Source organism: Ailuropoda melanoleuca, chromosome 17 (genome assembly GCF_002007445.2).
Source record: "Ailuropoda melanoleuca isolate Jingjing chromosome 17, ASM200744v2, whole genome shotgun sequence".
In the NCBI taxonomy this organism is placed as follows: Eukaryota; Metazoa; Chordata; class Mammalia; order Carnivora; family Ursidae; genus Ailuropoda; species Ailuropoda melanoleuca.
Window position 1 is genome coordinate 23,907,892 of NC_048234.1, and position 25,748 is coordinate 23,933,639.

The 25,748-nt window shown below is 41.5% G+C and overlaps 1 protein-coding gene across 1 annotated transcript in view; it reads left to right on the top strand.

Annotated features, from left to right (window-relative positions):
• The window catches only part of PGM5 (phosphoglucomutase 5), a 188,368-nt gene that overhangs the window by 118,742 nt on the left and 43,878 nt on the right, over window positions 1-25,748 (top strand). The window contains exons 8-9 of the mRNA XM_034646746.1: window positions 18,088-18,223; window positions 22,049-22,232. Coding sequence (XP_034502637.1) covers window positions 18,088-18,223; window positions 22,049-22,232 — 320 coding nt within the window. The remainder of the gene's footprint in view (window positions 1-18,087; window positions 18,224-22,048; window positions 22,233-25,748) is intronic.

Sequence of the window (25,748 nt, forward strand, 5' to 3'; positions counted from 1 at the left end):
TATTAACCCCTTATCAGGTATATTATTTGCAAATATCTTCTCCCATTCAGTAGGTTGCCTTTATTGTTTTGTTGATGGTTGCCTTTCCTGTGCAAAAGCATTTTATTTTGATGTAGCCTCAATAGCTTATTTTTGTTTTGTTTCCCTTGCATTAGGAGACATACCTAGAAAAATGTTTCTGTGGCCAATGTCAGAGACATTATTGCCTGTTTTCTCTTCTAGGATTTTTATGCTTTCAGGTCTTACACTTAGGTCTCAAATCCATTTGGAATTTATTTTGTGTATGGTGGGTATTTAAGAAGATGAAAACACTAATTGGAAAAGATATATGCACCTCTATGTTCATTGCAGCATTATTTACAATAGCCAAGATATGGAAGCAACCTATGTGTCCATTGACAGAGGAATGGATAAGGGAAGATGTAGTGTGTGTGTGTGTGTGTGTGTGTGATGGAATATTACACAGCCATAAAAGGATGAGATTGTTCCATTTGCAACAACATAGATAGACCAAGAAAGTATTATGCCAAGTCAAATGTCAGACTGAGAAGCATAAATACTATATGATTTCATTCATATGTGGAATCTTAAACATAATTGCTTCTTGGCTTTTTGGCTAAGATCAAGTGTGGAATCTAAAAAACAAAACAAATGAATAGAAAACCAAAAAGCAAAATCACCAAGTGTCTTATCCATAGATGAATGGATATTCATCCTAATATATACATGTATACACACACACACACACACACACACACACACACACACACACACAGTGGAATATTACTCAGCCATAAAAAGAATGAGATCTTGCCATTTGCATCAACATGGATGGACCCAGAGGGTCCAAGTGAAATAGGTCAGTCAGAGAAAAACAAGTACTGTGTGATTTCACTTACATGTGAAATTTAAGAAACAAAACAAATGAATAAAGAAAAAAAGAAAGAAACAAACAGACTCTTAAATGCAAAGAATAAACTGGTGGTTGTTAGAGGGGCAGGGGAGGTGGAGGGATGGGCAAAATAAGTGAAGGGGAGTGGGAGATCCAGGTTTCCAGTTATGGAATGAGTAAGTCTTGGGGATGAAAAGAACAGCATAGGAAATACAGTCAATGGTATTGTGATAGTGTTCTATGGTGACAGATGGTAGCTATGCTTGTGGTGAGCATAGCATAATGTATAGAGAAGTTGAATCACTATGTTGTGTACCCGAAACTAATGTAACGTTGTGTGTCAACTGTACTCAAATAAAAAATATTCTAGAATTTCCATTTCTTTATAAAAGTTTCTAATATGGCAATTTAAAAAATTTTATGAGAGTAGAGAGAATATCACTGAATTCCCATCTGCTTATCACCCAGTTTCAATCGTCATCAACTCATGGTCAGTCTTGCTTTATCTCTGCCTTCATCTACAAGGTGAGCTCTCCTCTCTGGTTCGTGTGAAACAATCCCTAGCCTGAATCTTTAGTATAAAGGCTATTGAGAAAAAATATATAATTCCACAGTTCCATTATCTCACCTAAAATGTTAAAAATTCATTTCTTTTTTTCAGTATTTTGAAGATGTTGCTTCATTGTCTTCTGGCTTGCATACTTCCTAAGAAGGGTTCTTGTCTCAGTTTTTGTCTCTGTTCCTCTGTGTTTAAACTCTTCCCAACCCCTACCTCTTGCTGCCTTCAATATTTTCTTTTTATGTTTTGTTTCAACAGTTTAATTATAATATATCTAGGTGTTGGTTTTTGTCTTTAACCTTTTTTGGGGTTTTGGGGATTCTTGGATCTATTGCTTATTGGCTTTCATTAATTTTAGAAAATTCTCAGCCATTATCTTTTTAAATATTTCTCCTTCCTGTTTCTCTCTCTTCTTCTTCTGGGGTTCTAATTACACATGTGTTAGATGATTTGTGACCATATGTTGTCTCAAAACTCTTTACACGTACTGTTTGGTTTTATTTACTTTTTTTTCTTTTGTGTTTCCATTAGGTAGTTTCTATTGTCATTATCTTTAAATCATTGATTCTTTCCTTAGCTGTGTCTAATCTTCTGATGAACCTAGGGAAGGAATTCTTCATTTCTGATACTGTTTTTTATTTCTAGCATTTCTCTTTGACTCTCATAATTCTCATCTCAGTGAGAAAATTCCCCATCTGTTTATATATGTTGCTTATCTTTTCGTTCGTTCGATCATTTAACATATCAAACATAGTTATTCCAAGCTCCCTGTCTGTTATTTCTAATATCTGGTTTATCTTTGACTCTGGTTCTCTTGGTTGCTTTATCTCTTGATAAAACAATGGTTTAGTCTTTCTTGCTTTTTGTGTATCTCATAATTTTTCATTGAATGCTAGACAGTATGTATATAAGAACAGTAGAGATTCAGGTAAGCAATATTTATTAATAGAAATGGGCATACCACTTCTTTTATTTAAATTAATCTAGACAGGAGTTGAGCTGGGTTTGGGTTTTATTGTTTCTATTATGATTTTTAGTGTTGCATAGGGTTCGAATTCTTCCAGAAGTGGAATATTTTTACTGTGTGCCAAAAGCAAAGGTGGAGTGCTGTAGGAGATTTTTCAGTGTTTCTGTTTAATTTGCAGCTTTCAATAATGACTGCATGTCTGTGATACAAGATAGACCTCTATTGTCAGGTGCTTGATGCTTCTCCAGTGGCAGCAGACCTCTGCTTAGTATTGGAAGTAAGATTCTGGGCCCAAAAAGGTTTCCTACCCTTTCCCAAGGGCAGAGAGTTTTTCCTTCAATCCCTATTCCAGTAACAATAGATTTTTGCATGGGTTCTTGGGATTAGAAAGTTTGCAACTTGTATATCCAAAAGTGTAAACCTTTTGTTTCCTATGAAAGAAAGGTTTGGGGAACTGGAGGGGCTTCGTGCTAGTCTCTCAGCAGCTGATCATTGCCTGCCTGCTGGCACCACTGGGTTTCCCTCTCTGTTTCCAGTCTTTTCTGTGAGCACCCAGTGAAGGTTTCTGGGAAATAACTTGGAAATATGTCCCTTGTATCTGGGACTTCAAGCAATTTTAAGCCAACATGATGGGCTATACTTGACCTTTAAGAATTTTTGAAACTCTTAAGTGACTTCTTAGTTTTCACTTGTATGGAAGCATCCTCTTTTTCTTGTGATCTGCCAAAGGGGAGATGGTTTTGTGTCTGATTTCTCCTTGAAGGAGCTTGTCACTTTTTGGAATTCACTTACTTTTATTGCCTTATGACCTCATATGTCTAATGAGTTCAAGAAAAGTTATGATTTTATAGGTTTCCTGTCCTTTTCTTATTACTGGGATAGGAGAGACATTCTCTTAATAGATTTTAACACCCTAAACAGAAAGGCAGAAGTGGAGTGCCAAAAGTAATTTCTTTATTATTATTATTATTATTATTATTATTATTTATGTTAGTCCCCATACAGTAGTACATCATTAGTTTTTGATGTAGTGTTCCCTGATTCATTATTTTCGTATAACACCCAGTGCTCCATGCAATACATGACCTCCTTAATACCCATCAAAAGTAATTTCTTAATACTTTCTCCTATTCTCACCCCTTCCTTAATAGTTCATTTTTTTCAATTGGGATCCAAAACATCTTACTTTATAACTGGTTGATATCTCTTTAGTCTGCATATCTCCCTTTCACGTGTTCTCTTTCTAATTTATTAATTGAAGAAACTGGGTCATATGTCCTATAGAGCTTTTAACAGCTTTGATTTTAATGTTGATATCCTCATTCTTCTTTCTAATTTCTTTGGTTCTTATATAAGGAGAGGCTATCGATTAATATGCCTTTTCTCTCCTTTGCAACCACCTTACCACATTCTAGTATTAATTACACATTTTCTTTTCTAAAAACTCTATAATCTTTTATGATTTTTAAAAGGTATGCAGTCATATAATCTGTGACTAAAAGATTTTTTATGTTTACTTTTTTAATATTTTTAACCTTTATGTCATATTCTTATTGCATTAGGTACAATCTTCAGAATTATATTAAATAATAATTGTGATAATTCATGATTTTAATGGAAATGGATTTAACATTTTACCATCTGTTTTGGCTATTGCTTTTAAAAATTTTTTTTAAAGATTTTATTTATTCATTTGGGGGGGCAAAGGAAAAGAGAGAGGGAATCTCAAGCAAACTCTGTGCTGAGTGCAGAGCCCTATGTGGGGCTCCATCTCATGACCCTGAGATAATGACCTGAGCGGAAATCAAGAGTCAGGCACTCAACCGACTGAGCCACCCAGGCACCCTGGTGATTGCTTTTTAATGTTGGTAAAATCTCCATAAGGTCTATGTAGATATTTTTTTCCTATTTTCATTTTTATTAGAACCTTGTAGGAACAGCTGCTGGATTTATCATGTGTCCTTTCAGAATCTAGTGATATACTAATACTTTTTTCTCTTTTATTATGACTGTCATGAAATATCATGATTGATTTGCTGATATCCAACCATCCTTGAATTCCTGAGAATAAGTCCTGTTTGTCATGCTTAAACAGATTGCAGTAAAACCACTCGAACTGGTTGTAATGACAGTATTTCAGGATATATTGGGATTCCTGAAGAAATTTTATTCTGAGGAATTTTCCTCTCTTACCTACTCTAGTGGCATTTCTGTTAATGGTCTGGGAGGGATAGTGTGCATTTTCGTTTCCTTGGGAAAGGAGAGAACATATCAAGATCTCTCAAGTGCTACTGTTTAGACTCAGAATGTATGGCTGGTAGTTGTGCTTATGTCTAAGCCATGATACCTTCTCCAATAATACAGTCTAGCAACTGGAATGGAAACTGGCAAGCCCAGGTTATCCCTCCCTCTCTCTTTGTCTTTATAAGCGTTTATTGAGCACTCGCAATATACCATATATTCACAGGCTTTAACATTGAAGGATAAAATATTACAGGCATAAACCATATTATACCCTTAGTAAAAAATATGTGCTTACTTTAATTTAATAAACATTTTATCAGTACTTACAGAGTACCAGGCACTGTAGTGCATGGTATTTAGAATACAAAATGCTTCTGACCATACCTTTAAGAAATTCAAGATCTTTGGGTACATCATTAGAAAGATGCACAGATTCCTAGATGACTGTTCTGCAACACAGAAACATTAAATTTCTATAATAGAGGAAGAGAAAAAATGCGGTGGGAGATGAGAAAATGCTTTGGGACTGGAGGTTAAAAGCAGACTTCAGGAAAGGGATGGAAGCTGGGCTCGTTCTTAAAGAATGGGAAGGATTTGTAGACATAGAGATGAAAGGACTGGGCCCTGCCAGATGGAGGGAGCAATGCCAAGAAAGAAATAGAGGTTAGAGAGCAGGGGACATGTGCTGCAAGTAGCCAGTTGTTCAGTTTGTTTAAAGCAGTGTTTTCCAAATATGAATCAAGACTCATTTGAGGTCAGGAGATTAATAAAATGTCATGACAGCTTTTGAAAAAAAAATGAATAGACTAGAAACCTCTTAGAACGCATTGAGTTTAGTAAAGGTAAATATTTTTCCAAGAAATATGTATACATAAATACACACGTAAGTATCTATGTGTCTACTAGGTCTCCTTGTAAAGTGTGCTTATTGTGGATCATGGCCAAAAATGTCTGAAAAAGACTGGCTATAGAGGAGGTCAGCAGACTTTTTCTGTAAAGGGCTGGATAGTAAATACTTAGGGTTTTGCAGACGGAGAGGATGCGTGCTGTCTCTTTTGCACTCAGCTCTAGGACTGTAGCACAAATGCAGCCATCGATCATACATCAGTGAATGAGAATGGCTGTGTTTCAGTAAAAATTTATTTACAAAAATAGGCCTAAGTCCGAATTTGGCCTGTGGGCCGAAGTTTACTAACCTCTGACATATAGAGTAGGGTAGAGGAGGGATTATCAAGAAGCAGTAACAGAAATACAAGTGAGGAAGGGACAATGTGTGAAGCCCTTCACCTGTCTGGCTTAGACATGGGTACATGTTTCAGCCGGAACTAGGGATCTGTTTACAGACACCTTTCAGCAAACTTTGCTTTCAGTGATGCTGATTGCAACTTGCAGGCTGGCCTAGGAGGGAATTTTAAAAGTCTCTCACCATGATACTTGTTTATCATGTTCCTTTTAAGGAGCAGAGGACCTTTCCTCAGGTTCAGGTGACGTTTGCCTCCTGAGCCTGACTTGACAGAGGAAGCCCCTGAGCCCCAGAAGAAGTTGAGTGACTCACCCAGGGCTCCAGGGCTTGGAAAAGGTCCCCACTTGAATTACATTACAGTTGAACTAAATGACTGGTCTCCGGCCCTACACTGTGTGCTGTTTTCCGCTGTGCTGATCAGTCTTTCTGATGAAAGCAATGACCAATCCCTTCTTTCAGGCACCCAACAGTAAGGGACTGTTAGAAGGCGTGAGGAGCTGGACCACTCAGACTTCTAAGGTGAAAGTAGCTTCATTCTGCTGTTATGTGTTTTATTAATGCCAGTTCCTGAGTAGCCCTGAGCTGGTATGTCAGAATCACCTGGGAAACTGGCTAAAAATACATATATTCTATCCTACTCTTACCTGGAGTCTCTGGAAGGGTGAGCCTGAGAATCTGCATTTTAAATAAGTATTATTGTATGATTTCTAAAAAAAAGATTTATTTCTTTATTTGAGAGAGAGAGAGAGAGTGCAAGGAAGTGTGGGAAGGGGCAGAAGGAAAGGGAGAGAGAAATTTTAGCAGACACCTCACTGAGCTTGGAGCCCAATGCAGGGCTTGATCTCATGACCCTGAGATCACAACCCGAGCCAAAACCAAGAATTGGATACTCAACTGCCTATGCTACCCAGCCCCCCCTCCTTGTGTGATTTTGATATGCAGTCAGGAGTAGGAAATACTGCTCTGGTGAAAACCAGTATATTTTTTTCTTCAGGATTGCTAGAAAGAGCATCCTTGAGGTGCCATGGGGTATGGCCCAGGAAGTCTAGAGGCCCAGAAATGTGAGGCTGATGAGTACCTGTCAGTTACAACAAGCCTGATGGCCTCTCTGACCCTCAGTTCCGATCTGTAAAAGTCAGCTGATCACAGGGGCTCCCTATTAACTTTGAGATACAGTTTTCAGAAGCAAGTGAACTAACTAAGGGAGGAGAAAGTGGACAGACGGAAAGGTTTTAGTTCTGCGACTGGGGAGGTGCTCCTAAAATGTACCCAAGCTTTCTCGAGTGGAGGCCTTTTCCTGTGTCCCTGGGGCATAGAGCTGTGTACCAACTAGGAATGCATCGTTTGGTGCCAAGAAAGCTTGAAAATATGGGTCTGACTCAGGCTCAAGAATGTCAAGCTTTTTTTTCCAAGGCGAGCAAGATATATCCTAAGTGGAAGTTTCCCTTGCCAGCTTCTTGAGCTCCTAGAACTTTCCAAGGTAACAAGCCGGCGAGAGGATCAGAGTTCAGGCTTCTCTCCTGTGGAAAGGTCCGGGTCCTGGACAGTAGGAAACCTGTATTCCTAGCTCTGTCAAAGAACCAACGTCCCTTAAGAAGCCAGAACATCTTTTGTGCTTGGACCAGGTAGTCACCCACCTCCTGGGAAGAGCCTTGGTACACTACTTTACAGAGAGTAAGAACGTTTTATAAATTCTCAGATCTAAAGAGAAGAAAACTGTTCATCTAAATGGCATTCTGGCTACTTTTCTAATGTTCCAAATTTGAAGGAATCTGGACTTGTTCCCATACACAAAAGGGGTTATATGAAACAACTAAATCTAGGATCTATAAAGCCAAAAATTTTGAAGTTTTGTTTTGTTTTTTGTTTGTTGCTTTGGCATTGGTGGATGATTTCTTCTGGTTTCCATCACTGACAGCAGTTTTCTAAGAAGTCATACCATTTGGGGAATGTATGAATTGTCACAGCCCAAAGCTGCCTTCTTTACAGGTAACAATGCTGTGTTTGGGAAAGCCTGGATGAGCTCTGAACTTGAACATCACGTGGAGTACTACTATTACTTTGATCACATATTCTTAAAAAGCTAATGTCAATAGCCATACAAATTCGTTGAATAAAATCAAGCAACATGATAATGTGTATTGTTTCCAAGAAAGTGCTCTCTGTTGAATTTTTCACAATGATGATAATCTCTTTGAATGAGCACTTAGTTTGTGCCAGGGCATTGCTAAACCTTCTGTATGTGTCCATCGCTCTCTGAAGATTTGGAATTGAATCCAGGTCTCCTGGCACCAGCATGACTTGTCCATCATTGTCACACCATCTTTTTCCACTGTGAACTTTGGAGTACAGCTCGGTGCTCTTGAAGTAGGCTATTTTTACATCTGCCCAGTTTCTAGAACAAAAGGGAAAGACCCAGCCTATGTGTGCATTCCATGTCACAAGTAATTTCAAATTTTTGAGATTGGTTAGATCCTTCTGCTTGCTGTGCAGAAATCGTAAATACCCTGAGGCTAGGCACCATGACGATTTTGTTCAGCTCTGTTTCTTTGATACATGGCAGGTCTTGAGTAAGTGTTTGCAGGATGGATGGAAGGATAGAAGGAGGGATGGGGGAATGGAAGGAAGTTAAGGTAGGAAGAGGAAATAAAGGAAGGAAGCCTGGAAAGATGGATGGAAAGTAGACAGATAGAAGGAAAGAAATAAGGAAGAAACAAAGAATTTCCATTTTGGTATTTCTTCTTTGCCTTATTAGTAGTTATATTTTGGGCAGTTTTGAGTGGATATATTTCTGGAGAGCTGGGCACTTCTATCTCAAGATTTGGGAGGATTTATAAAGATAAAACCATGCAAATATAAACCACTTGGAAGGGAGAGGGGAGGGATGTTGTGAATTATAGTAAAATTAGAGTTATATAAAATTTAAAGCTAAAGTTTTGATATTTTCAGCCATCATGTAATTATCAGCACAAATTAATAGCTAACTAAGTGCTTCTAGGAAGACTCCCTCCCAAAACCTGTGTTAATGAATAGATTTTAAATGTTAAGTGCTGTTAAGTATTTGCAATTTGTTTTCTTTACCTGTTTATTTCCTCTGTGTGTGGTTGCTGACAATTACCTGTAAAGAGCCACATGTTCAGTGGTGGGCTGGGTTCTAGCTTTAGTGATTTTTCCATGTACTAAATTCTTACAGCCTTCAACTCAGACATTCTCTGCTATGTAGTTTTATGGTTTATATTGTTGACTTATTCTCCAATTGCTTTATGAAAGGACATTTTACTTCCCCTAATAGTTATATAACTTATAACATTTTCAGGGCCACGTTTTCTCCTTTGTTTAAATTTCATATGTGACCTAGGCACATCCTAACTCAAGATGGGGTTCACAGTATTGCTGTTGAACGAATATTGTATAGATTTAACTGTCCCTTACTTATACAATGATCTTACTTAGTAGTTTACATTTTTAAAAAGGTAAAATGCAGGAATACTTTAGTCCGTTCCCTATCTAGATGACCACTAACTCTGCATTTGGCTGTTTCCATGTCGGTTCGGTCTCTAGGGGAGAAAGGGCCTGTGGACATGAGAATTTCCGATTATTGAGGTTCTACCACATTTCCTTCTCCTACTCATGGCCAATTTGTGCAAATCCGTTTGGGTAGCAGATGTGGTGTGAGAAGGCTGTGGTGGCAGCATTATCAGTGCTGTGAGAGCAGTTTCTCCGCCGGGCTCGTCGGGACAGGCTGTGTGCACATGTGTGATTAAATCTAGGCGAGGCCAGAGCACCAAGGCGCCATGACTGACATCCCCAAGAGCCTCCTCGTAAAGTTGGAAAACCAAAACTCCCTTCTGGACCCTGCACAAACTCTCTACTCCTGTGCTGAGACACAGAGCTCCACCTGGAGTGGGAAGAATGTCTCCATCACATAAAATCCTGTTCTTGGGCTCTCCCTGGTTCCAGGTGCATTGACCCCTCAATTCATCCTCCAGACTGTTGAAAAGTGGCGAGGGACGGTGTGTGTGATGCCTGAGTGCGGAGCGGAAACAAAGGAGCGATTCTCGGAGGCTGTGTCCACACTTACTAGGGCACTCTGGGACTGAGAATCCTGGGAAGTCACAGTCCTTAGCCACAGACAAGGGATCCCAGGCAGACTAAGGGTTTCTTTGTCCACAGTGTCTACTAAGGGATTTCTAACAAGGGACCCAGCCCTTGGTGTTTAAGATGCAGCTCCTAAAATTGTGCTTGGAGGCTTCCCCACCTGCTCTCTACTGGTTTCTAGGTGACCCCATGAGAACGAACTGTAATGACTACAGAGTGACAGGTCCTCAGCCTTGTGGTGCAGACCGTCAACCCATGGGAACAATTTCCAGCTCAGCTTATGACCTGTCAAGGAGCAGTTCTCAAGGAATCGTTTTGTTTTCATCAGCACCGGTGACAAAGATACAGGGAATGATGTATGAGTTAGGAGGTCCCGCTGTCCCTTACCTTCCTGTGCTGGTGTGCTCATGTGAGACAGTTGGGTCAGCTGGCTGGCCACCCTATTGTTAATGCTCTCACCTCCTCCTGGATGGATGTCTTGACTGCCTTGGAGCGCGTGTGAATGAAATAGTGCTAATATGTATGATTTATCGAGCACCTCCTAAGTGATAGATACCATGCTTAGGGCCTCCTAGACATTATTTCACAGAGACTTCTCAACAGTGAAGTGAATTAAGGACCATAATGGCCCCTTATTTTCCAGATAAGGTCACTGAAGCTTAAGGAAGAAGGTCAAGCCAATGGTGAAGGTAATACTGGCAGAGTCAGGATTCAAACCCAATCTCACTGGCTCCACGGTAGCCTGCTGCCCCCATTTAAGGACAGGCAGAGGGGGCATTTACTCCCCTGTGGTTATTCTTTTAGATGGGAATGGCGTGAATGCCAGGGGACTTGGGAGAATGGTGTCATGTAAACAGCAGAGCTCCCGGACTTTACAAACCTGTCTCCAATCTTGACTCCCCTCTACGTGGTTGAACCACCTTACACAGATTGCTTAACTTTTCTGGGCCTCAGTTTCCTCATTTATAAGATGAATGGGGTTATTATTCAGTGGGATGATCTGTAACCTTTTTTCCAATGTAACATTCCAGTGGCTTCTAGCTAGCTAGCTACTCTTAGTGAGGAGTGAATCCAGTGAATGAGATCAAGCTACATACTAGAGTTCCACTCAGTCATTGATTTATTCATTCAACGAATATTTACTGCACACCTTCTACGAGCCAGGGCCAGGAGAGAGTGATGAGTAATTTCAGACACAGTCCTTTCCCTCATGGAGCTTTTTGGGTGTTGCCATGGTCAGGATATTAACCAAATGCCCTGCAGGATACTCGTGTCAAACACTGTCATCATCATCATCATAATCATTATCACCATGACATTTGTTGCCACATAGTATTATTCATTGGGATCCACGTTGGCCACAGCACTGGGTGAGCTACGTCGGTCAGTTACTGCCCTCCTACCTTGCTGAGCTGACAGCTGGCTCTTCTATACTGGATATATAGACCCTGACCTGCTGATATACAGAATACATCTGTTCTCCAGTTGGTGAAAATTTTAGGGCATTTGTTTTTTAAAAAGCATTTTTTTTTAAGCATGGAAAAGTGGCGGTTTTTCCATGAACCTTGCTTTTTGGCAAGATTTAAAAAGCTGAACGTAAGCAATTTGAGACATGAAAAACACAAAACCCCAAAACCAACCTGTCACAATTCTATAGCATGTTTTCAAATCTCAGAGTCACCCGCAAGGGGTGTCTCCCAATTTTCCCTTCTAAGTCCACTATTTAAAAAAGATGAATCCTTGTCTTGAGTGGGTGAAAAAAGAATGGGGAGAATTTCAGTGCAAACCAGTGGAAACTGTGTTTTTACCAGGAAGGATGAATTGATCTGAGAAGAGAAGTAAAGGGAAATCGGCAACTTTTCCTGACTGTCTTGTGCGCAAAGGAAGAAGTGTGCATTTGTAACCCACATCTTCAAGAGGGTTGCCTTGGCTCCAGCCACCTGGGGCATTTTCTCTTGTCATCCTGCAGCCTCCGAGGACCACCATGGGTCCTGGGCTTGCTGGTAGTAGCGAAGTCCGTCCATGTCAGAGCCAAACTGCCCAGATTTGAATCTTGTTTTCACCACTTCTTTGCTGTGTGACCTCATACAAACGGTCTAACTGCAATCTCTTTGTGAAGAGAGCTATGCCGTTGTATAAATTGGATAATTGAATACAATGGATGTGTGAGATGCTGAGTCTAGTGTCTGGTGCCTTGCTGCGATTCTTCTAAGAATGGAATTTTTCTCGCTTTGTAATCCTCCTCTGAGAGCAAGTGCACATGCCTCCTGTCATTTCCTGTTCCAGGAACAGTGGTGCTACCGTATGTGCTAAACACACATGAACCCTAAAAACCATCAGGGACCGATTCGAGTGAGTGGCCCTTATTAGATGACCACCCATGCTGGTGTGCCTGGGACTAAGAGGTTTTCTGAGGGGTGGGACCTTTACTGCTATAATCGGGAAGGTCCCAGACAAACAGGGACGAGTTGGTTACCCCAAAGTTGACAAAACCCTTGCAAGTTTTCCAGACAAAAAGGGCAGGGAGAAACCATAATCCTGACGCTGGCTCCAGCAAGAACCACCCACCTGAGAAGGGCCTGTGGCGTCCACTGAACTAGAGACCAGTGGTCACTGGTCATTTAGCACCAAATTTGGACAAAAAGAGGAAGAGGCCTAATTCGCTACCCCTGAGCAATCTGCCCCTAACATGGACCTATTTTGATTATTCTTCTCCTAAAGCAATGGCTCTCAACCCCAGCTGCCCATGAGAATCACTCGAGGAACATAAAAAAAAAAAAAAAAAAAAAAAAAAGATGCCCGGGTCCCATTGCCAAAAATTCTCATTTTATTTTTTTTAATTTTAAAATTTTTTTATTTTTTTAAATTATTTTTTATAATAATTTTTTATTATGTTATGTTAGTCACCATACAGTATATCCTTAGTTTTTGATGTAATGTTCCATGATTCATTGTTTGCTATAACACCCAGTGCACCATGCAATATGTGCATTTTAATGGTCAGGAATGAGGCCTGGGCGTTGGCATTTGGTATTTTTATAAGTTCTTTAGGTGATTCTAATGTGCAGCCTGGATTGAGAATCATAACTCCCGTTCCCGCATGGGGCCTGCAAAAGGTGCAAAATGAGGTCTGTTTTCCTAATTGACAAGTTCAGACATTCCTGATCTGAGTCTCAGCTGAGATGACTTGATCTGTTAGGCACTTGCGTCATGTTTTATTGAGTTGATTTGCCCATGCTGGGATTTCCATTCGAAGAAAATCCCTTTGAGACTGAGTACGCACTTTATTTCCCCCTTATCTTTCATGAGGCCACTATACTTACTGGTGTACTGCCTAGCTGAAAGTCATACAGTTTTAAAACTTGAGAAAATTCAAAGTCAAATTTGGGTGGAGGGGAGGATAGGCATATTTCTGAGGAGAAAAAAAAAGACCCTCTTTTTTGTACCTATTTTTGCTGGAGTCGTGGTGGGGAAGAGCTGAGTGCCCTCTTTCTGGTATCGGGATGGGAATGAAGCTTCTCCGGGCTTTGGGCTGGGCTGGATGGAGGAAAGCAAGGTGAATGGTACCTTTGGGCTTTGGGAATATGGCTAAAATCTCCTGGCAAGGTCCCCAACCAAGTGGCCAGTATTCCAGAGGAAGCAAGCTTCAAAAATTGCACTGGTATTATTCAATGCTAAAAAGAAATGAGCTATCAAGCTATGAAAATTCATGGAGGAACCTTAAATGCATTTTACTAAGTGAAAAAAGCCAAACTGCGAAGTTTCCATACTGTGTGAGTCCAACTATATGATAAGCTGGAAAAAGCATAACTATGAAGATGGCAAAAAGATTAGTAGTTTGCCATGTTTGTCCAAATCATTAACTGTACACCAGGAGTGAACCCTAGCATAAACTGTGGTCTTCTGGTGATAATAATGTGTCAGGGTAGGTTCAACAGTTATAATAAATGTCCCACTCTACTGGGGAATGTTGATAGTGGGGGAAGTTGTATTTGTGTGAGGACAGGGAGTAGAGGGGACTCCCCGTGCTTTTCATTCCATTTTGCTGTGAAGCTAAAGGTAGGCTGCCAAGTAAGCTTCCCGGGCTTCCCCCAAGGCCAATGTTGACAGCTCAGCTGCACACCTTCTTCCCCCGCCTCAACTGCTGTTAGTTACTGAAACCCTCCAGGACATTCCTGATCCTAGTCCCAAGACCTGTGAGACTCACATGAAGGGGGGTCATGTTCAGTCTCTATGCTCTGAAAAGCTATTACTCAATGGAAGAAATGGGGCGATTGACAGGTTCAAAGTTCATCACCTGTTCATAAGTGGTAATGATCCCTTTAATATTCCAACTAGCTCTTTGGTAAATGGAATTGAATGGCCTCAAATGTGAATTTCTACCCACCACCGAAGACTTTTTGTCTTATAATGAAAAAATACATGTTTCTTCTGGAAATAATGCAGAAGAAGAAAACACCTGAGATTCTACCATTTCAGAGATATTGTTAGTGGTTAGGTGGTCTTCCTGTTGTTTACCTGTGCACATACATATAGACATATCTACGTATATTTTGTTACAAAAATATACTGAATATACTTCCTTGGTAAACTGATTTGTTCCATTTATGAAAACATCTAAACAAGCTTTTGGATGGATGTACCACAATTATCCTGATGTTTAACGATCAGCAATTATTTTTCCAATTTTCCTCTCTTCTCTTAGCTACTTTAGTAAATGTCCTTATGGCTAAGGGTTAAAAAAATAGAAGAGCTGGGTTCAAAGCTGGATGATACTTTAAGACTATTGATTATTATTACCAAATTATGCTATCAAACTGTACACGTTTATACTAATACTTTACTGGCGCTAGGTATTCCCCCTCCCCTAAATGACCTTTGCTAATTTGGCAGTCTCCAAATATGATCCCACTTTATGGATTTGACCACAGTGAGAACGAATATTTGCTCAAATGTTTTTTAACTATTAATGTTTTTCTCTTGAAAATTTGTGCCCTTCCACACAGTTTTCTATCAGGGTGTCTCTTTTTCTTATTGACTCATAAAATATTTATAAATATGAAGTATGTTAGTCCTGTAATATATAGTGTGAACAGCATTCCCCTCTGTTTTTACTGTTTATGGTGGGGTTTCAGAAAACCATTTGATACCTTCGTGTTTTCTGCATTTCTTGTTTAATGTACTTGTCACTTATATGGCATTATAGTTCATTTGCTTTAAATAATTATTAAAAGGAGGGTTGTATCCCCAGAACCCTCTCCAAAGCATGCTATGAGCTTCCAATGGAAACGTGTGTAAATGCAACATCATCGGTGTATCTATCCCCACCTCAAAAAGCTGTAAAGAGCACAGTTCATTTTACTAGATCATTGGCCCTTATGAATTTTGGCAGATGTTTAGCTTGTAGGCAAGTATATCCAAGCCAGCTCACAATCTACTATGGAGTTGGCGACAAATGGGCGAGGTGTTGTTTTTTGTTTTTTTTAAATCCTGCTTAAAAGAACTTCATGTTTCTTCAACCACTAAATTATGACATCTTATTTCACTGAGTTAATAGCATCTAATGGTTCTATCTCCAGGTAATGCAATCCAGCTGGAAATGCAAGGTATGCAAAGCCCATGTTTTAAAACAAAAGAGTATTTTTCTCTAGCCAGTAAATAAAAGTGATTTTTCAGCTATAAAAGGACAAAAGGTTTTGAAATTATCCCACTGGGCAGGGTTTCCTAGACTTGTTTTCTTGGCACTTAGCCATGGAGCCAGCCCAGCATCTTTCAAGCTTCTTCCATTTTTGTAGGAGTGTGGAGAATTCGCTGGATAAGACGAGAGTCACCCCATGGTGTGATGATTAATGCCTGGGGTCCTCTCAACCTAGAGGCAGCGGCAACCAGACGTCTGAAAGTGTCATCAGCAGATCATTGATCAGCATAGAGGAAGAACCAAAAACTGATTGTTTTTCCTTCTAAATATCTTCACTGCCCTCTCAAGGTTGTATGTTTTCTTTTCGAGGAAAAGCATTTAACACCATACATGTGACAAGAGTAAAGGGCTCATAGCTGCCTTGAGAAGTTGCCAAAAGTGTGTAACTTAACTAAAGTATTATTTCATCCCACTTCCAAGGTTTAAATAGCTTTGTGACATTGGGTCTCCTTTTTTGATTTTCTGTGTATGTTTCATAGCCCTGACACCGAAGAATGTTCTTGTCCATTCTCATTGCTCTGTTGCAAGAAGCGATGGTCCAGCCCCTGGTCCCAGTCCCCTTTCCTATGATATGGTTATTGCTATGTTGCCATATCCTATGATATGGCCAGAGGATAACATTATATGAATAACTGAGAACAATCTGCCTTAAAGTGTGTCTTAAGGAATCAGCACCACGTTGGTGCGTTGTGTGAATTACCAACGATAAGATTAATAGCACCAGCAACCACTTGAGACATCCAGTCCATGCTCTGGATACCTAGGCATGTTTAGTCGCTTCATCCTGACAGGAACTCTGTGGGGTAAGAGCCACCGTTGTCCCTATGCTGCAGATGACAACACCCAGTCACACAAAGGGAAGTGGTTGAGCCAGAACTTGAACATGAGCAGACTGACTCAAGAGCCTGCCCTCTGAATTCGCTTAAATTGACAGGACGACTCCACAAGATTGGTGACAGTGTCCTCCTTTTACAGATTAGAAGCTGAGGCTCAGAAAGGTTGATAACTTTGCGACAACTTCTCACACCCATGGAAAGTAGCAGAGTTTGGCTGCAAACCCTCGTTCCAGAGCCTTCCCATGCTTTTCCTGTTACACCATGTTCCTTACTCTGCTACAGGTGCCTTGTAGTCAAGGCTTTACTCACGTTGGACAGAGCTTAGCGTTGGCCAACAGACAGGTGCTTAAGTGGGCTTCTCACACTTCCTTCTGGTTCTTTCTGCACAGAAACCTACCAGTTCAGTTGGCACTCATCATTCATGTGAACGCCACAATATGACTGCCTCTCTTTCTGTAGCGTAGCTGTAGGTTTAAGTTTCCCAGCTTATTCCTGCATCGGGGACTTTGTGGCTGCTGTCTCTTGGCTTGGAATGCTTTGTCCCCACATCTCAGCATGGCCGACTCCTTCTCATGTGTCAGCTCCGATGTCATCATCTCAACCGAGCTGACCACGACAACTGTATGCATTTCCTAAGGCTGCCATAACAAATTACCAGAAACTGGGTGGCTTAAAACAACAGAAATTTATTCTCTCATAGTCCTGGAGGCCGGAAGTCCAAAATCAAGGTGTTGGCAGCCTTCCTCTGAAGGCTCTAGGGGAGAATCCTTCCTTGCCTCTTCCAACTTCTGGTGGCTCCATACATTCCCTGGCTGGTGGCAGCATAATTCCAATTTCTGTCTCTTTTTGTCACCTGCTCCTTTGTATTTCTCCTCTCCTTCGAAGAACACTTGTCACTGGATTTAAGCCCTACCTGGATAACCCAGGATGATCTCATCTCAGAATCCTTAATTATATCTGCAAGACTCTTTCCCCAAATAAGGTCACATCCACAGGTGAGCATGTCTTTTGGGAAAGCCACCACTAGCCCTCTTGTAGATAAACAACACACTCTAGGTAATACAGTTTTTGCTGATGTCATACTCTGTGACTTTTTCCATAGCCCTTGTCCTAATTTAATGCATCTTGTTCTCTTGTCTACTTTTCTGTTGCTTGTCTCTACCTACTTGAATTCAACCTTTATGAATAAAGAGCTATCTTTTTCACTGCTGTGTCCCTAGTCCCTAGACCAGTGCTTGGTATATTGTAAGGATCACCAAATTACTGACTGAATGAATGATACCATTGGGCAAATGTGATGTCAGCTTGGCTCTTTGATACTTTCAACAACTTCCAGGATTGTATTTTTTATTTTTTGATGTTATTTTAGTTATTTGAATTTCAGTTGGATTCTTTTGGAAATGCAAGTATACTATGGGACATATATTTATCACAATGGATAAATATATCAACCATTTCAATATTCAGTTGCTAACTGGTCTTCAAGTTCATTTAGCTTTTACTTTTCCCCCAGGAACAATTCCTCAGCAGAATACCTCTTTCTTCCTTAGGCTCTGATCACCTCCGGGAAAAAGATGGCCTCTGGGCTGTCTTGGTCTGGCTTTCCATTCTGGCTGCCCGGAAGCAGAGTGTGGAGGAAATCGTCCGAGATCACTGGGCCAAATTTGGCCGCCACTATTATTGCAGGTGAGAAGGGTAGGGACCCTGGGCAACTGCTCTTAGAGAAAAGTGGTGGACTAGAACCTTAAGAAGGAAGCAGCTTTCAAGACGATCTGAGGAACACAGGGGTTGGAGCCCCTAATAGGTGGTTGGGGGTCCTGTCAAGGACATCCAAACTGGAAGGCATAAATTTCCCCTCCCCTAGTGACATTCCTCTGTAATCTTTTCATCAGTGCCTAGAAGGTGGGCAGCCATTCCAAGAGGGACTCTAAACTGCAGAATCTTCAAAGTCCTTTGGTGCCCATGACAGTTGTATAGTCCAACCCGGGGCTCTCCTTGTTAGTTCTCCACCCATAATTATCAAGGGAGGGAGGCAGAGACAAAGCTGTGACAGGCTGGACTGCTTTTGTAATTCTCACCTTCCCTCTGTCTCACTTGCCCGCTGAGGGTCCAACAATGTCTAAGGTGCCCTCCGAAAGGGCCACGTGGTTCAGGAGCCCCAGATTTTGGTAAAGTTTTGTCCCTGTGAAAGGGGATACAGAAGAGGGAACTGTTATCCTGGGAGGGAGGAAGGGCAAAGGTCAGTGGCTAAGCGCTCAGGGTTGGGGGTCTATATTACTTTCCTGTTTTTGAAATAAGTGAGGGGTAGAGTCTTCTGGCTGTATAGTTGCCTTCTAGATATGTGTACCTAGATATGCTAGGTTTGTGTTCCTAGTCCCAAGCCCCAGTTTTGGGGGAGCAGTGGTAGGCAAGGATGTTAACTGTGGAGAACCTGGGGATGGGGCAAGGGCATCCTTGGGTATACTCAGAGACTCCCTGTGTATGGAAAACAGAAACCGTGCCTCCTTCGTTTTGTTTATGAATAGTTAACTACTTAGGATGTTTGGTTATGTTTCAAGAGCTTAAGAAAGAGAAAGAAAGCTTTAGACTTCCCTTATAAGGTGATTGTTTCTTCTCTTAAGAGGTCATTTACTTAGATAAATATCAGAGTATAAGAAAGCCTGTGATAGTACTCATTACTGTCAGAAAGATTACAGTGCTCTGGGAAATGTTGACAGTGCCATTATGGTCTTTTTTTTTTTCCTGTTTAGTCAAGAAGGCAGAGTTTATAATAGCCTGAAAACCACCTCAAATGATTCCTTTTATCATAAAATACTCTGAAGGCAGGTGGGCATTTGTTTAACTTACTAGTATTTCTAACAAGTGCCAAAAAATCCCGATTCTTGTGGGCCTTTTTGTCATATGAGGGAAGTAATTGGCACAACATACCTTTCTATTGCATGAAGCTGTTCCAAGAAAGTCCAACCTGATAAAATATGATTGCCAACCTCTGGCTTGGTGAGATCACTTTGAGTTAGGGATGTGTTCCTCATAATTTGTGCAATGATTATCTAGCTTTCTGCCAGTGTTTTGAGGACATAGTATATGATAAGTGTATTTATAATATAGTTCACTTTTTTGTGACCAACAGCTTACATGATAATTACTTTTTTCATAACAAATACCATATTTGAGAATATAAGGCAATGGAGATCTAAATTCTTGTAGAACATTGACTTATGTTTCAGATTTCTGTCCAGAAAGATCCCAGAGATAAAGAAAAAGGGAGGAGGGAATAGGTAGAATGAAAGGTAAACACTTTTTTCAGCCTCCCTCAGATAACAGCTTGAGAGATCCTTATGAAATAAATGACTTCTAGCCTGTTCTTTTTGGTGGGGAGGAGATAATCAAACAGTTTTGGTTTAACTACTTCTGAGCCTGAAGTCGTATCTGGGAACCTAGATGATTTTCCTTGTGTGAGTGGACCCCAGAAGGAACTCCCCATTGAAAGATTTGCTCCCTTGAAAGTGTGTTGTGGTGGTCAGAGGGAGTGGTTTGCGGTAGTGGAGGCGGGACCCCAGGAAAGTCCGCTTGTATATGAAGATGAACATTTGGGCAGGCTGGGCTGACGACCTCAGCTATAGACTGAACGTGATCTGTCATGTGAGTGGATTTCCTCAACTTCTGAATCTCTTTCAGTGCCCCTCTGTATCCTAATAAACCCTTTATCCCATCCTCCTGCCCCTCTCTGCTTAGCTGGGTCTTGATCTTCCCCCTTAAAACTATCTTTAAAGAGAATTTAGGCTCAGAACACATCCACTGTGGAGAATGTTCTGAGATAGTTCCTGGTTGTTTTGTTTCTGAGGCTGGGGAGGGCACTCTGTGTAGGAGGGAGAGATTACAAGACAGAGAAACAGGGACTGGAGACCCACTGCTAGAAATGGCATTATTCCATGTTTTCCATTTTGGCTAATACCCTGATGTTTACTAAAAGTCTTAAAAGATCTTGGGTGAAGAAAAAGTAGTAACACTGATTCAAGTCTTCCTTCTTTCAGTTGGCTGGGAACTCACATCTTGTCCCTGTGTTACACAGAGCCCAGTGTGAGATCCCACCATAGCCATTTGGGCACAGCTGCCCCTCGAGGGCTTCCTTCTTAAAGAGACCCCCCTGGGCATGCCATTTGGTCTTGGTCAAGACTGACACTGGGAAAGACTCTACAGTTTCTTTATGGTAGTGACTAAGAATAAAATCAATTAATAGTTTTGGGGCACCTGGGTGGCTCAGTGAATTAAGCATCTGCCTTTGGCTCGGGTCATGATCCCAGGGTCCTGGAATTAAGACCCACATCGGGCTCCCTGCTTGTCAGGGAGCTGCTTCTCCCTCTCCCTCTACCTGTGGCTCCCCCTGCTTGTGCTCTCTCTCTGTCAAATAAATAAATAAATAAAATTTAAAAAATCAATTAATAGCTTTAAGCAATGGTGTCTGGCACTGGACCAACTACTTGATATGCATTATGGTATTTAAACCCCACAACAACAAATAAGATAGGTGTTATTTTTAGTCTTTTTTTTTTTCTAATCACCTCCCAGCCCCATTGTTACATTTGATGTTCTTGCTGGGAGGACTTCTTTTTAATGGAACAATTGTGGTATTTCTTCCAAGTTTCCAAGAGAGTTTTATGGTATGTTGAGGTCCCTTCCTCCTTCTCTCTTCACCTCCCTTGATTCCTCTCTCTCCTCTCTTCCTCCCTCCCTCCCTTCCCTTCCTCCCATCTTTCAACCCACTGCTTAGAAAATACTTACTAGAAGCAGCAGAGAACAAAACAGATGAGGTCTCTGGCCTCCTGGAGCTTGTGGTTCATGTGGGCAAAGGCAGATAAGAAATAAGTAAACAAATACACAAAGTAAATACAGATTGGAATGACTACCACAAGAAAGTATCAGAAGTGATGTGAGAGGGGGCGATATAGAAGGAAGCATCTTGAATGGATGGTTAGAGAAGGTCACTTTCTGGAAGTGACACTAAGTTGGAAAATGCCAAAAGAGAATGTGCCAGGTATTCAAGTAGTCAAGGGGAAGAATACACCAGATTGAGGGAAAAGACAGCAATGGCAAAGGCCCAAAGGCAGGACAGGGCAAAGTGTCTCTGGGGATTGGAGAGGAGGCCCGTGTGGCTGGAGCATAGGGAACAAGAGTGAGAGTGGGACAAAGTCAAGGGGGTGGGTGGGGTCCCATCCCACAGCGCCTTATGGCCTATGGCTAGAGTCTTGTTCTCAATTTGATGGGCACTTGGGGAGGGATTTAGAAGAAAGGACATGACTTGATGTGGTTTTTACATGATCGCTCAGGCTCCTGTTTAGGGCCTGGGTTATGTGGGCCAGGTAGAAGAGAGTGGGGACCAGTTGGGGTGCTTTTCTGTGCCGTTCTTCCAGGAAAACAAAACCAATGAGCAGATGACCTTGAGAGGTCCACCCCATTGCTGGCTTTCTGATTAGGTTTGTCTTCACCCTGTGTCCTGCCTTCCCTCTCCAGGTTTGACTATGAGGGCCTAGAGCCCAAGACAACATATTACATCATGAGGGACCTGGAGGCCCTGGTCACGGACAAGTCCTTCATTGGCCAGCAGTTCGCCGTGGGAAACCACGTCTACAGTGTGGCAAAGACAGACTGCTTTGAATATGTGGACCCTGTGGATGGCACGGTGACCAAGAAACAGGTACTTGCTAGGAAATCACCAGAACGGGCAAAAGCCAGGGGCCAAAGTGTCCGACAGCTGGAGAGGTCTGTAGGGCTGATCTACTCTGAGTGCTTCGTTAGACAGGTAACAGCCTGCAGCCAGGAGAGAAAGAAGCCCTTGGTGAAGGTTACCTACCATTAATTCAGGGCAGAGGATGCATTCGAACACAGGCCCTGACTGTCTGTCCAGTATTCTTGCTGCTTGTAACTGACAGGCCAATACGACACATAGATAGAGACCCAGTATTTCCTTCTGAAATGTCTGCAGCCTGCGGGCTCTTTACAGACAGGTTCCCAGGGCAAGATAGTCCTTTTCCTTGGCACTCCCCTCAAGTACAGGCGTGTTTCCCCTTTTATGACCTTATGTCATTGGGAATGATTGGAGCTTAACCAGATGGGTTTGTTGGGGAAGAAACAGTGGGAAAACTTGTCCCACAAAACCCAAATGGAAGATTTATGGTAGAGAATGATTACAAAAGCTCAGTGACAAAAGCAACAACTTCTGTCATGGTCTCATCATTGTAAATTGTGTAAGAGAAGTTTAAAGCTATTTCAAGTATGTTTCTTCTCGATTTTGTGTATTTATTGGCTACAGCAAAAACTGACCAGTCTCAGAGCAGATTTCAACATTTACAGTTCAAATATGACACTGAGTAATGTTAAGAAAAGTTGCACTCTGAAATCCCCAAATTCTTATCTTCTGGTATACTCTTTACCAAGAACAGACAACAAAATAAATCAGAAGCTGTAGGGTTCGGGGGACTAGATGTAATGGTAGTTACTGATCTTTTTATTTTGACTAATATTTCACACATAGTCCCTCTCTTAGGGTCCCCGACTTGCAGATGTTCCAAAGCCTGAAGCCCTCCTATTACTTTCTTGGTATTCTCCCTCTGGTCCGCTGAGTTTCATGATGATCTTTCATCTCTGTCAGAATGTCATTAGTCTTTCATTCTAGAAGCCCTTCAATGGTTGGACGAATTGATGACCACTTTACTTTGGGAAGGTGTAGGGTATTGGAGATAAGAGTGGTTAAGAAGAAGACCCGGGGCATCTGGGTGGCTCAGTCAGTTAAGCGTCTGCTTTCGGCTCAGGTCATGATCTCAGGGTCCTGGAATCGAGTCCCACATTAGGCTCCCCGCTCAGCAGGGAATCTGCTTCTCCCTCTCCCTCTGCCCCTCCCCGTGCTTATACTTTCTCTCAAATAAATAAATAAATAATCTTTAAAAAAAAGTTAAAAAAAAAAAGTTTGAAGACTCAGAAGCACATCCTCTCCCTGCCCCACTCACCAGTTATATGACTTCAGGAAAGATGCCTGATTTCCTTGAGCCACAGTTCCTTCCTTATTTGTAGCACATCTGTCTCACGGAGCTGTTTTAGAAATGCAATGAAATAAAAGACCCCAAAACTCCCAGCTATCCTTTACATAGGGAGTACCCACTATGTTTTTTTGTAGTTGTATTTCGTTTCCCACGGGGTGCTTTTTTGTAGATGAGATTGAATCCTTTCCAAAATAATACTAGTGAATCTCCAGAGATGTGAAGTCAGGAGCTCAGTACACAGCATCTCAGAGCCTCTACGCCTCAGATGAATCTTTTCCAATTCTGTGCCATATTCCTACTTCCATTTTGCAAAGGAACCTCAGAACAAACATTTCGCAAGTCCAAGGCTCATAAAATATGTGCTTTCTAAATTATTCTTGGGAGGTTTTTGTCCCCTGGTGAGGAAGGCTTGAAAACCGTTCCCTGAAAGTCAGTGCTGGGTTCTGGATTTTATCTGCTCCTGAGAAGCTTGTCTGTTGAGCTAATTTGTTTTGCTGTTAAATCCACTAATACTCTACCTTGTTTCTTCCCCAATACACTCACCATTTGTATCCTTTTTTTCTTGGCTCTTTTAACAGTTCATATCAGGCTAATTCGGCAGCTAGAGCTCAAGTTCGGACATTTATTTTTTCCACGTCCCCTCCCCTGCAATCCTGAATATTGGTTTCCATTTTTACTCTGGAGCTTATTCTTTTTTTTTTTTCTTTCCATACTCTTTCATACTAGCTCAAATATGGTCATAAATAGTAAACGCTACCAGGAGCTGCTCTAGGGAGTTTCTCTAGCCACAAAGGAAGGTTGTTGTTCATCTTCTCAGATTGCAGGACCCAAGTGACGGTTAATTATCTGGTGGTCCTGAGTCACCCTGGAGCTGGTCTGCTGCTCTGGGTTTGGCTCACTGAGGGTTTGGGGAGACAGTTAACACTTAGCAGCACCCTCATTGTCGGCGGGTCACGCATGGTTCTTGCAGTTGGTCCTGTTGGTGCAGAGGGGGATGCCTGCATCATGGGGCTGTGGGTAAGCTTTCACCACTGAGGCCCACATCTCCGCGCTCCTGAGACCTCAGAAGTCATCAGCACCCCATTCCAGGGATGGTTGAGTCTGGGCACACTTCCTGGGGCATTGTTGCAAAACAAGTGCCATCTATCTACTCCTGAAAGACATATTTGAATTTAAATGAACATGTATTATTTTTAAATAGTCATAAAACACTTTGGCACATTCATTCAAGAGAGATTTCTGGAGAGCCTACCATATGCATAATAATTGTTTTTTGTCATGGGGCATTTTTTTTTTTTTTTTGAGAGGGAGAGAGAGAATCTTATGGAGGCTCCACACCCAGCATGAAGCCCAACGTGGGGCTCGATCTCACGACCCTGAGATCATGGCCTGAGCTGAAATTATGAGTTGGACGCTTAAATGACTGAGCCACCCAGCCGCCCCTGGAGCAGTTTTTTAATATAAATGTGTAACAGCTTTATTGAGATAGTGTTCACATACCATCCAGCTTACCCACGTCAGGTGTACAGTTCAGTGGCTTGTAGAATATTTACAACATTGTGCTGTCTTAGCACAATCAGTTGTAGAACATTTTTGTCACCCACAAAAGCCACTTGTACTTTTAGCTATAATCTCCAATTCCAACCCTGGCAATCCTGACCTACTTTCTGTCTCTCTGGATTTGCCTATTCTGGATATTTCATATAAATGGAACCACACACTATGTCATCTTTTGTGACTCGTTTCTTTCACTAAGCAGAGTGTTTCTAGGGTTCATCCACGTGGTACCACGTATCAGTATTTCTTTCTTTCTTATTGGCAAACAATGCCCCATTGTGTGGATAGACCACATTTTGTTTGTCCGTTCTTCAATTGGTGGACTTTTTTAAAAAAAAGATTTATTTATTTATCTTAGAGAAAGAGCATCCACGAGTGGGGGTAGGGACAGAGGGAGAAGGAGACTCCCCGCTGAGCATGGAGACCCCTACACGGGGCCCCATCCCAGGACCCTGAGATCATGACCTGAACCGAAATCAAGAGTCGGCTGCTTAACCGACTGAGCCACCCAGACGTCCTGGGGTTTTTTCCACTCTTTGACTATGATGAATAGTGCTGCTGTGAATATTCACATAAAGTTTTTGTGCAAACATAGATTTTCAGATATGGTGGGTGTG